The 13923-nt window shown below is 32.4% G+C and overlaps 2 protein-coding genes across 4 annotated transcripts in view; one reads left to right on the forward strand and one right to left on the reverse strand.

Annotated features, from left to right (window-relative positions):
• Window positions 1-13923, forward strand: part of IFT74 (intraflagellar transport 74) — an 89085-nt gene that overhangs the window by 28478 nt on the left and 46684 nt on the right. The window lies entirely within an intron of this gene.
• On the reverse strand, window positions 4039-12368 carry LRRC19 (leucine rich repeat containing 19). The gene is made up of 5 exons (XM_040481409.1): window positions 11556-12368; window positions 7501-7590; window positions 5703-6216; window positions 4859-5044; window positions 4039-4367 (listed from the first exon to the last, which is right to left on the reverse strand). The coding sequence occupies exons 2-5, from the start codon at window positions 7579-7581 to the stop codon at window positions 4039-4041; spliced, it is 1110 nt and encodes a 369-aa protein (XP_040337343.1). The 5' UTR covers window positions 7582-7590; window positions 11556-12368.

The following is a 13923-nucleotide window of genomic DNA, read 5'->3' on the forward strand; positions in this document are numbered from 1 at the left end:
CTTTGAGAGCGAGGATAATAAGTAACCGTAATTACTGAAATTCTGTAACACCACATATACTGTCCTATTACTTATGCACGTAGAGTAAATATTTGATAAAGAATAGGATGTTTACAGGTAATTTTAAAACATTTGGAAGATAAATATAATTTTTCTGTTGATAAAAAACAAAGCATCAATCTATCGTTTGATGCTGTTATAAAGTGTGCCTTAGAAATTACAAATCCTGGAAGTCCTATCCCATTTACAAAGCAAATTCCATATTTATGGTGACCAGGTTGTTACTAGAAAATTTTCTTTTTCACTGTTGTTTTTGTTCTGGTTTTAAACCATTTAGCAAGTATTTATCACTTACCATACATAAAATACTCTCCTAGGTACCTAAGGAATAAATAATAAACTGTAGTCCATTTATATTTTATAACGGACTTTGATAAAAAAAACTATATAAAGTGTTTTTTATAGAGTTTAGAACCTTTAGAGTCTAGAACATTTAGGTCCTCATTTATTTCCTCATTTATCTGCAGTTGTATAATATTCAAGTCAGATTTGTATATATTATATGTATATGTTTTATAGATATTTCATCCAGAAAGATAACTCACAGATTATAAATTTAAGAATGCCACAGGCTTTATGTCTATTAGGTTCATTTAGTTGAGGAAAAAGTTCTTAAAATATGGTAGTTTGTCCTGAAATGTGAGAACTTTCAAACTTAATATTGGCAGTTTGTAATTGAGGCTGAGTGAAATTGGTTCTCCTGACCCTGTTAAGCAGAAAATTAAATTAAGAACAAAAGTTACCTTTAAGAAGTTTACTTTTATATGCAGAGGGATAGACTTACTTCATGTGTTAATCAGATGGTCAACATCTCAATAACACAAGGCTGTATCTTGAGCACATTCAAAGGGAACAAGTAATTTCATACCTTGAGAAGGCAAGTCTAAAAACTTTTTTTCATTCTCTTTTATAGTACTACCATTTAGTGATTTAGTGTGGTGACTAAACCATCTGGTTTATTATGTAACACCTATTCATAATAAGTTAGTTATATTATGCAGCCTTAATATATTACTATAGCATTAAGAAACTTGGTTTTAATTTAGTTATGCATGCCAAAAAAAAAAAATTTAGTTTTGCATGCCAGTATTCAATTATAAGAGTTTTAAGAAAATAGATGTAGTTTGCTCATGTAGTATTTCATTTTACTACATTTTTTTCAGTATTAATATTTGCCTCTTAGGAAATGATATTTTGGTAAAATAATAGCTTTTTAGAAAAAGGTGCATTTTTGGGAATGCAACCTGGTGCAGCCACTCTGGAAAACAGTATGGAGGTTCCTCAAAAAAAACTAAAAATAGAACTACCCTACGACCCAGTAATTGATCCACGGGATACAGGTGTGCTGTTTCGAAGGGACACATGCACCCCCATGTTTATAGCAGTACTATCAACAATAGCCAAAGTATGGAAAGAGCCCAAATGTCCATTGATGGATGAATGGATAAAGAAGATGTGGTATGTATATACAATGGAGTATTACTTGGCAATCAAAAAGAATGAAATCTTGCCATTTGCAACTACGTGGATGGAACTGGAGGGTATTATGCTAAGTGAAATTAGTCAGAGAAAAACAAATACCATGACTTAATTCATATGAGGAATTTAAGAGACAAAACAGATGAACATAAGGGAAGGGAAACAAAAATAATATAAAAACAGGAAGGGGGATAAAACAGAAGAGACTCATAAATATGGAGAACAAACTGAGGGTTACTGGAGGGGTTGTGGGAGGGAGGATGGGGGTAAGGGGCACTAAGGAATCTATTCCTGAAATCATTGTTGCACTATATGCTAACTAATTTGGATGTAAATTTAAAAAAATTTAAGGGGCGCCTGGGTGGCGCAGTCGGTTAAGCGTCCGACTTCAGCCAGGTCACGATCTCGCGGTCCGTGAGTTCGAGCCCCACGTCAGGCTCTGGGCTGATGGCTCAGAGCCTGGAGCCTGTTTCCGATTCTGTGTCTCCCTCTCTCTCTGCCCCCCCCCCTTAAAGGTACTTTCTTTCTCGCCCCCCCCCCCAAAAAAAAAAAAGTTGAAAAAAAAATGAAAAAAAAATAAGAAAATAAAAAAATTTAAAAAATTAAAAAAAAAAGGTGCATTTTGTTTCCATAATTATTTCCATTGAGATTTAAAACAATAAAGTATAAATGATATTATCTACTAAGAAATTTTACATGTAAAACCTTTATGTCCTTTATTGAAAACATGTTTCTATAAACACAGACAAATATACATTATAAATAAGTGAGTTCTATTTGACAGGGCATATATATATCATCCTTAACAGTTTTTATTTTCCTCATTAGACACTTGAGCTGAATTTACTATTGGTATAATGGCTATTCTGCAGAATATAACACATATCTACATTATTTTTAGTTTCTTTTTTCTAAGAAGCTATTAGGTGCATAGGCATTTTGAGAAATGACACAAAAATAAAACAGTGTATTAAACGCTTATGTTCCCATCTCCCAGCTCCATCAGCTCATATCCATTCCTGCTCCATACAGACCTCTAGGCACTCACTACTGCCTTCCCTGTATTACGATGAAGAAGTTCTAAAGATATTGTATTATTTCATCTATAAATGTATTTTATTTTAGTGTTTTAGAGATGTTCTCTTCTCTAAAAGATATAGATAAATACACTTAATTTCCACCCATATGGAAGGTAAAAATGATGGATTGTTTTTTACAGCTTTTAATGCCACTGTTTGCATTAAGTTGTTAAATTATGATTGCAGCCAACTGAATTAGTAAATAATAAGAATTAGTAAATAATTAACTTCAGACCCTTCCTATAAAAGTTTAAGGCCATTGTTGTCCAAACTACATTTTTTGGACCATTAATGTGCTATGAACTCTTTATGGGCATACTTCAAATAAAGGGTTTTGTTGTCAAGTAAGTTTGGAAAATTCTTAAAACTTGGTTCTCATTGAAGAGCAGAGTACTTTAGCTTAGTAGAGTTTCAAATAAGTCATATGACAAAGAATCTTGTTTCACTTTGTTTAAACTCAGTATTTCCTATAGGAATTCTGTAGTAATTTGTCCATGTACCTTTTCCTCCCTTATAAATATTTCTGGGCATTTTTCTGGAAATTAATATTCTGTAAAACAATTTGGGAAACATTGCTCCATCTACAGGATCCCAAACAGCTGTGCCTGGACCATTGGAAATTTCTCACACGTCCAGCCAAATTCATTTGAATAGAGTTCTCCTAAGAGAGGGAAAAAAATAGATTTTTAAAAACAGGATTCACAGATACTTGTGATAGCCACTTTGGAAGCCACCATACTGTTCATTTGTGACGACCATGCATTATGGTGATGGTCTTTCTTTATAGACAAAATCGGTACTTTTTTTTTTTTTTTTTTTTTTTGGAAATCAGTAGTAACTTGTTAGGGATTGTGCTTGGACATTGTGCCTGGGCTTTAAGTTAGTACTAAATTTTCAGGAAATTTATTGTGCTAATTCTGGAAGCATTGAAAAAATATTTTCCAATTCCATGAATTCATTCTATGAGCATAAAATCAATCTTAGTCTGTTGTATATTTAAGCTTCTTCACTTTGACTTCTCACATCCAAAACCTTTATTTTTCACTTACTCCAGTCAATAAATGTTAATATAATTTAATATGTAGTGAATCAAATATCTGGGCTAATATGAGAATCAGTTCGTTTTAATTAATGAATAATTTACTTTAGGTCTTTTTCTTATTAGGATGTATGGTCTCCTGAATACTGCTGAGAAAAGTAATGCTTCTGTTGTAAATGTTAGCTACCGGATAATGTCGTTTACTATATTTGCACATACTTGCTCAGTACCAATGAGAAAAACATGATTTTATGATATTCATGTGTTGTAATTAATATGAAAGTATTACTAGCCACAGTTTGGTATGTCACATGCCTAATCTCTATGTCTAAACTGTGAGTGAGCCAATAACATTTTTAAAGAATCAAACATTGAAGAGAATTAATTTTCTTCACGTAATTCATGAGTATCTATATATTTGTCTTCAATAAACCCATCATTGTCTATTACAAATGAATGTAGTTGTTCAAATATTACTGTAGTTTCTTCAGAGTTTGTATGTGAGGCTTGTGAAAGAGAACTTGAATTTCCAGTAAAACCATCTTCATAGGTTTCTGCTTCATGCTCTTCCAGGCGATGATGATTGTAACTAAGCAGAAAATTATACCATATTGGGCATTTGATAGCAATAAAAATGAGGAATGAAGTCATCAGTACAGTGACTACCACACCGAGAAGAAAAGCCCAGCTTTTTCCAAGAAGTGTATGTTCTTAATTGGAATACCGAGAGAGAGAGAGAAAGAGATTTTGTTAAATTGACAAAAATAAAATAATCATAATTACATGTCCTAATAACTCCATAGTATTGGTATTAGAAATAGACACACATTCTAATTTTCTTTAAACAAAAGTTACTAAGACTGCAATAAATTAAGATATTTCATAGTGTGGTGAGAAAATACCTTTTTTTCAAAATAGCTACCTATCTTTGCAGATACTGTTTATCAATTCACCTTAAAACATTATTGATTTATACCTGTTGAGAATTGTTACTTAACCAGTCAAAAGTAAGGCTCAGAGAAGTTAAATAAGTTGCATTATGGCATTGGATGGTAACTGGCAGAACCTGGTTTGGAAACCTAGTATTTTGTAAATCTTTTGTTGAAATGAGGAATTGTTCTTTTACATTGTTTCTAGAAATTTAAAATTCAGTTTATTTAGTCTACTGCCCCAATATTAATATTTAAGACCAGTACATTACCTGAATTTTTTAAGTTGTTCAAAGAGCTGTTAAATGTTGAATTGTTAATGGACTGAGAGTGGTTATAAAGATCTTCATTTATAGGTGGAGAAAATTTTGAGTAGCATTCAGCATTGTATGGTACAGTTGTGATACTATAGCGTTTCAGGATATCTGGGTAGGCACATGTGGTGATGTTCTCATTTTCTGGTAAATCAGAATTAAGATTTGTTACGGAAAATAAGATTAATAATATTAGTAAATTTTTATAGCTAACATTTTATAATTATTTTTACCTAGAATTTTTGGTAATGACCTGTCGTCATTAAAGATTATAAGAAAGAAACTTGTATTTGCCTAGCAACACTATAAGGGAAAGATTCATATTCTTGTTTATTAAGTTATTTTATGAATATAGTTCAAGTGTAATATGTTTATTGTTTAGTTTATGTATTAAAGTAAAGATGGTATGATTAAGATTGTGGTGAAAATTGATCACAGGCAGAGCATGGTTTGCAGTTAAGCAAATAGGGCACCAGTTTTTATCTGCTCTCTGGCAGGATATCCTAAGAAAAGGAAATACCTAAAAAAAATTACTCTTATGTATTCACACTGCAAACTTAATACATGAAGTGATAGTATCATTTCACATATATAGAACATTTAAAATTTTCTTTTTTTTTTTTTTTTTCATGAAAGGCAGAAGAAGATCATCTATTCAGCAATTACTTTTTATTGTTTCTTCCTGCTTCCCTTAAACAGGAATAGTTTCTTTTTCTTTAAAACATGAAGTGAGAGACTTTCCTGGGCTGAAACAATCAAAAATCAATCACATTTTGGTTTTGATTAAATTATGTTAGCTTACCTAGTGTCACATTTGAGGTGTTCAACCATTTCTGCAAATTCAGTAGACTACAAGAGCAGTTCCATGGATTTCCATATAAAATTATTAATTCCAGATGAAACATTCGTGGTACATCAAAATAGCTTATCAAATTGCCTTGCAGATTCAGAAGTATTAGGTTTTTTAGAGGCACAAATATATCAGGATTCAGTTGAAATATTTTGTTTTGACAGAGATGTAACTGTTTTAGTTTATTTAAGCCTATGAACGCACCCTGTTGAATTATGTGGATGGAGTTTGTACAAATATTTAAAATTTCTAGGTTGGAGAGGTTACCAAAGCTGTTATTATATAACATAATGATATTGTTCTCAATTAAATAGAGTTCAGTGAGTAAAAAATAGGTCTGTAGAACCCTTGTGTCTGTAACATTCAGAGAAATTTGGTTATAACTGAGATCAAGTATAGTAATGTTTTTATTGATATCCACTGGAATTAACGAATAATTCATTTCAGTGAAATTATATTTGACTTCCTAAAAAAGAAAAAATCAGAAATTAATTAGGAAAAATATTAACAGAATTTCCCAAATTTTCATATCCAGGTAATTAGATATTTAGGAGAAAATAGTTTTAGGAAATATTTCCTCTCTAATATTTGATGTTACAGTGTAAAAAAGGTAAAGAAAATACTTTTATTTCTTTATCAGGATGAAATACTGAAGATTAAGGAAATTCTGATACATGTAATTGAGCAAAGATCTTCTAGTTTACCATATATACTTTATGTTATTACAGAAAGAAAGACTATGGGTGTAATTCCATTTATGTATGTGGAAATACATGGCAAATAATAATTCTCTTATTTAGTACTTCATTTGTGCAGATTTATAATGAAACTTAAAATTTGTTGTTTTTAAAAATCAGAGCTACCAACACTAGGGCTATTAAATCATTAAATCATTCAGAAATATTACTCAAGATGTAACTCTATAGAATTAACAGCTCAAAGTTTCGTGTTTTAAAAGAAAATATTTATTGGGGCACGAGGGTGGCTTAGTTAAACGTCCAACTCAACTCTCATACTTTTCAACTCAACAACTCAATAATTTTCTTCATAAATATATGATTAAAAAAAATTCCTACATTTTAAAAAGTAGTGTTTGGGGGTGCCTGGCTGGTTCAGTTGGTAGAGCATGTGACGCTTAATTTTCAGGCCCTGAGTTTGAGCCCCACTTTGGGAGTAGAGATTACTTAAAACAAGACAGTGGTGTTTATGTCCTGAAACTAATCTCACATTTTATAGTGAAAACTTTTAAAGAACTAAGTTAAAAAAAAAAATGGGGGCACCTGGGTGGCTCAGTTATTTGTGTCCGACTCTTGATTTCGTCTCAGGTCATGATTTGTGGGATCAAGTCCCACGTTTGGCTCCATGGCTGAGCATTGAGCCTACTTGTTTCTCTCTCTCTCTCTCTCTCTCTCTTTCTCTCTCCCCCTCCCCCTCTCCCTCTCCCTCTCCCTCTCCCTCTCCCTCTCCCTCTCCCTCTCTCCCCCCCCATCTGCCCCTTTCCACCACTCGAACATGTGCTCTCTGTCTAAAATAAAAAAATAAATAAAAAGCCTGTGTTTTCAATTTATAAAAAAAAAAATTATAGACTGCTTTTGTCAAATTAGAATCCAGCTTACATATCACAGATTTTGAATATAGACAGCTAAACATTTGGTTGTGATAGCTTGGATTTTTTTCTTTTATTGTCTTGGGATATTTTACTAAATGTACACAAAGTATACCTTTGAAAATATTGGTTGTAAAAACTTACTGTTCTAGAAGACTGGCTGTTGTCTGATAACAATAGCATGGAGAGGGGCCAAAACAAGATTGTGATGCATGTAGTTTTCATATCGCAAGCCTGATAGAAAAGAGAGTATTTTCATCTCAGTAGGATACTAGAACTTTAGAGATGATTGAGGACATTTTGATTTCCTTTTTTCTCCTTGTAAATCTATTTTTTCTTAAAATATGTAAAATGTAAAACAAGTACATGTCCCTGAACTCTTCCTTGCTCTCTAATCTTAACAAATTGGAAAGCTTCTGGCAAATGAAATTTGAATATATTGTAGAATGTTTATGAGTTCCTGAATTGATTGAAAAGAAATTTAATAGAACTGGTTGTATATTTTAAAATTTTAATAATGTGCATGAAAGAAAGTTTTATATACATACATATGTGTACATGTTTAATATGCTTATATTGTTATTTCTTGGTTTTTTTAGATTTTAGGCATTGTCTGTTGGTATAATCCATTGACTTAAAACCGTAGGAGTTGAGAGCCTTCAGCTCTTTTTCAAACACTTGCTACCTTCATCTCCAATCCATCAAATGTATGCTTTTTATCTCTTCATTCTCCAAACATAGTTACTTATAATTTTGGCTAGATGAGTATTCAGGGCTTATCATGAATGTATAAATACTGTTAATGACTGAGCCATGTAACAGGATTACTTTCCTGTTCCTGTACACTTTTTTTTCCTCTAAATTACTGTATTTTTCATGTGCTTAGGTTTTTTTTTTATTTTTTTTATGAATTGATACCTAAACTCTCCCCTAACATATCGCTAAATAGTTTATACTTATTAGATATTTAACGTTCCATCTTCTTAAAGAAGTCTCTCCTTAGGCCTTACTTAGAATGAAATTGCTGGACTTTTTCTTGGGAATCCCTAAATGTTATTATCCTTAGTTTTTTTGTTTTGTTTTGTTTTGTTTTGTTTTTCTCTTGGACTGGTTGGCTTTCCCAAAATGACTTTCAGCGGTCTGAACAGATAAGGCCAGGTAGTGAGCTGAGAGCTGAGTGGTGAAAAAGGGGGTTTATCTCAGTAATTAGTATGTAAACTTTAACTTACTCCCCGTTTTTGGCCTTACATTCCTGCATTCACTTGTGCTTAGTGCCCAGATTCCCTTTGTTGTATTCTCCCCAGAGGGAAAAAAAAGGCCTCAGTCTTGTGCTTATGTAGGAGAGGAACTTTACTTGGCTGGGCAGAGGCAAGGAGGAAGAATTTTAACTATGTTTTATTCCTTTCTTCTCCAGTTCCAGAGTACCTGGTGCTGCCAGTTTCTGGGCCATTTATGGGTTCTGTGGTATAATTCAAGCAACTTCTCAGCTTGCCCCACTGCTGGCTTGGAAACATTTTGCTTTCCTAGATTCCACTTAACCATTAACTTTCAAGTTTCTTGGTTTTATTGCTGTTGCCCTCTCTTCCATTCTCTTTGTCCTTATTACTTTTTATTTTCATTTAAGTCAGGTTTGGGTCAGGAGTCAAAGTTAACTTGTACATCCAACATGCCATCTTTAACTGGAAATTGCCATTAATTTGAGTAAACTCTTGTTGCTAAATAATTACTTTCCATTTAGTCATTTTATTCATGACCTTGATGTTTCTTGTTTTTATCTGTTTTCTTAAAGTCAGTATTAGAAAACTATATTGCAAACAAATGATCATTTAAGAGGATATGAATATATGCTGTTATAATCCTTATTGGCTTTCTGAAATTTAGTCTTTTAAATCTTATAGCATTTCTTGCAATGCGATACTTAATATTTTAAAGGGTAAGTTTATTCCATCAGAGCAGGAAGTAGAAAACTATTCAGAATGAGCAAGCCTCATTTCAAGTTATAAAATCTGTTGTTGCCTCATTAGCAATGAGGAATTTACTGTTATTTCAGTTTTGGTCTATTTTAGTTCACTTTCTCATTACCTTCAGTATGTTGATTTGTTTATACTTATATCTCTTTTATTTCTCCTTTACCATAGTTAAATTTATTAGAAAAAGCCACTGCTGTCCTCGATTTCACAAACTGGATGTAGACTCAGAATCAGATTCTTTTAGAATCAGATTTAGAATCTGATTCTTTTAAAATCAGAAATGAGTTCAAGCTCTTATTCCAGAACATTGTCCACAAAAGGGTATCCCTAATTCATACATAAAAGGTACTTTACCCCTGTTTAACCACCTCTAGAGACATGTGTACAGCCTTGTCAATGGCTTGTGTCAGTATGTATCAGTGGGGTAGCAAAGTTCTTAGTGAGGGTGCAAATGTAGGTAAGGTAGTGGTGAGTAAGGGAAAAGTCCTGTTTTTTTCAGAAATAAGTAGGATAGGGATCATTAAAGGAAGCAAATAGGCTACAAAAAAATGAGCTGATTCTAAGAAATTATGTGGAAAAGAAGCAGCTAAAGTATGTAATGGAGAGATCAGGCAGGACTATAAACCAATGTGTAATTTATGATCTTTATCCTCTATTTCATACTAATAATTGCTTTCTCTAGTGTGCTAAAGGTGATAAGATTAGAAAAGGATTTTTCCCCATTTTTTGATAAATTTCAGAGTTAGGAGCAATATATATGCAGACCTTAAGGTAGATTCTGTATAAGAAAGTGTTCAGCAAATCTCAAGCATTGTTAGGTCTAAAGCTATGAAATGCATTGATTGGACTACACAGTCTGCGGGGCTTTTCATATATTTTGTGTGTCTTTTGGAAGGGGAAAGATTAAAAGAGGGGTGGGGGCACCTGGATGGCGCAGTCGGTTAAGTGTCCTACTTGAGCTCAGGTCATGATCTTGCAGTTCGTGGGTTTTAGCTCCTCATCATTGGGCTCTGTGCTGACAGCTCAGAGCCTGAAACCTGTAGATTCTGTGTCTCCCTTTCTCTCTGCCCCTCCCCTGCTTGTACTCTGTCTCTCTCAAAAATAAATATTAAAAAAAATTTTTTTTTAATAAATAAAAGAGGGAGTGGATGTTGACCATCACAACCTGAGTAGAGAAGTCCCTAGACAAAAACATTTGCTAGCATTATTGGCTATCTTAAAGAAATCAGGTGGGTGGAATAGCTAGCCAGTAGATAGATTATGCAGATTGTCCTTGAGTCACTTTACCGCATTTAAAACATTGGTGTAAAAAGAAGATATCTATTACTGCCTTTTTCCTCCCATTGGAATTTTTTCTCAATTTGAAATTTATTTTGAAATGATACTTGGGTTTGAATTTAGTGATAAAAAAATAAAGAACAAATGGAATAACAGTTTCTTTTAATTTACAAAATAAAGTGCCTTTTGACTTAGCTTACAGCCTACCTTACAGGAAAAAAAAGCTTTACACAAAAGTAAATAATAGGTAAAGAATAGTGTTCCCTTTAGTGCGTTTTCAAGTATAAGTTTCTTGGGAGTTTTTGGTTATTTACTTCCTATGACTTTCATACCATGAAATAAAAAGATGTTGCAATTATGTTGGTTTTGTTAAATAAAATGTATATATAGGTTTGCCATTAAATATTTTAGTTACGCCAGAATTTGATGTGTTTGAAGATATTAACAGTTCATGATTAACTTCACTTTTGTAGTCAACCATTTTATAGATTTTTTTTGCAAACTTAAACATTTTTATAATGGAAAATTTCAAGAGAAAACCTCTGAGCAAGGAGAATAGTCACACCTAATTTCAGCAATTACCAATTAGCGGCCAGTTGTTTTGGTTTTTTTTTTTCATCTTTTAAATTTGTTTTAAGTTAATGTCATTTTTCAGAATGCTCTGTGATTAACATATTTCAAAATAAAAAGATCTTATATATTTGATTAGCTAGATGCAACATTTTTCCCCCAAAAAAAGAAAAATTAGTTTGCATTGCATTATAACTTTATTCGAGAAAGTTTTTTGGCCATGTCCCAGGTGTATATTTCTAAAGTAGATCATGTGAAGATATAATCATATTTTCTCCTCTTTCATCACTTATTAGAGATTTTTGTACAGACTTAACAAATCTAAATATGTTTTTTTAATTCACCAGCAACCACCAAACCTATAAATATATAGGATCTTACCTTTACTTTTTTCTTTTGTCTCTGAGATTTGTGTGCTAAGGAGTCTACTGTTTCTTCTACACCATTAAAAAAAAGTATGTCATATGATTACATTTCACTTATGTTTTAACCTTTGTACCTAGTGAACACGTGATTAAAAAAAACTAGACTTCCTTAGCAAAAGATTGACTAGAAGAATAATTTCTTAAAGTCATCTTTGACTTTTTTATCGTAACAAATAAAGTGCGTTGTTTAACCTTTGTGTTTCTTAATTACTCTTGAAAAATTTAAATATTAGCAAATTCACTTTGCAAGTTAAAGTATATAATATTGAGAATGCATACTTTAAAAGATATATTGTTAGAGTGATTTAAAGTTAGTCCTAAAGGTATTTTGTGTTTAGAAAGATTCAAGTTGAAAAGATACCACCAAGTTTTGTATTCCCCTGAGTTTCAACTTTGTTATTTACTCATTTTTATGACACTGTCATTGGTGGTTTTACTGCCAAGTTATAACAGGAGCAAAGTGCTCAGAGCATCAAAAGACCTGACACTTGGCATTGTGTGGCCTTCAAAAAATGAGTTACCTTCCTTATGCTGCAGCTTCTCATCTGTGAAATAGAATACTGTATAGTATGAGCTCCCATATTACTACAGTAGACAGATAAATCAGGCAAAAACATGGTTAAGATTCCTTATTGATAGTGAACAATCATGGAATTTAGAATGAGTTAGTTCCAAAAGATTAACTCCTCTGAGCCTAGTATCCTTAATCTATGAAACAAAGAGATTGCAATAGATGACCTTTTCTGCTTGAAAGTTCTGTGAGCCCGTAAACCCGTATCAGTTCAGCATTTGTTGTACTATAGTAATTGAAATTCAAAGTGAAGATATCACTCTGTCCAGCAGTGAGACAAAAATAAATAGAAATTCCAGGTTGTTTGATTTTGTTCATTTTTTTTTTCTTAAGTTTTATTTATTTAAGTAATCTCTACATCCCATGTTGGGCTTGAACTCACAACTCTGAGATTAAAAGTCGCATGCTCCTGCACTTGAGCCAGCCAGGCACCCCTGATTTTGTTCATCTTTTATTGGGTTATTATGAGATATTATTTGTAGGAAAATTTCTTAGTTTAGATTATTTTATTCTGGTAGTGGGGTATGAGTATAAAAGGTGTGGAGGATAGGTGCATCTACAGGGTTTAGAGAGAGATTGTGAAAACTGTAGAAGTTGATATCTACATGTGAAAGATGAAATAGTAGAAGACTCATATTTTGAAACACAAAATAGAAATTTTGATGTTGAGACTAAACATTTATCTTCAAGTAGTCTTTTTATATGTCAGTCTTTAAGTATTTACATGGTAACTAGCATCTTTCTATTTTTTTCAGAATTTTTCTCTACCATATTGACAATTGACCTTGCTTAGGTAATAAGTGACACATCACTGGTATTTCTTGTGATTATATGATAAAGATGGTTATTGTTTATAATTAATTTAGTCACTACTACTTTTATATGATTACACTCGTGATGTTCCTGTTATGTTTTTAGGGAAATAAATTTATTATTTTGCAGTGCTAAAATATAGTTGATAACTTTGGGAATACCAATTTTTTTTAAGTTTATTTTTAAGAAAGAGAGAGAGAAGAAGCACAAGTGGGAGAGGGGCAGAGACAGAATCCCAAGCAGGCTCTGTGCTCTAAGCACAGAGACCAATGTGGGGCTCTGTCCCACAAACCATGAATCATGACCTGAGCCAAAATTAAGAGTGAGTTGAACGCTTAACAGACTGAGCCACCCATGTGCCCCAGAACACCAGTTTTAATTAAAGCTGTAGATAAGCAAAATATATTATTATTCTAAAGCTCTGATTGTTTTTTAATCAAATTGCACTGTAGGTTTCCTTACTCTCAGATCAGTCAGAGCAGTGTTACTTTATATCATTTACATGGTGAACTACCATACAAGATTTCATTTGGTCAAAGAATTCTATAGCCAAAAGATGTTTAAAATCCACTATTCTAAAATTTAACTGTCTTCTTTCTCTTGAGGATATGGCAAAGTGTAAACACATCCTTGTATATATATGGCTCTAAGGATTTTCTGTGATAATCTTTGTGTTTTCTAATAAAGTAAAATGGACACTAAGGAAATAGAAGGATTTGGGGATTGAGAAGAAAAAGACGTAAAATAAATCTGTGCTGATGGGACCAAATTATTTTTTTTGGATGTATAAGGGATTTTCTTATTAATTTTTAATTGAAGTATGGTTGACACATAATGTTACTTAGTGATTCAACAGCTCTATATGTTATGCAACGTTCACCACAAGTTACCATCACCATACAACACTATATCGATGCCATTGGCTATATTACTTATGCTG

Source organism: Herpailurus yagouaroundi, unplaced genomic scaffold (assembly GCF_014898765.1).
Source record: "Herpailurus yagouaroundi ecotype Mexico unplaced genomic scaffold, PumYag 160, whole genome shotgun sequence".
NCBI classification, from domain to species: Eukaryota; Metazoa; Chordata; class Mammalia; order Carnivora; family Felidae; genus Herpailurus; species Herpailurus yagouaroundi.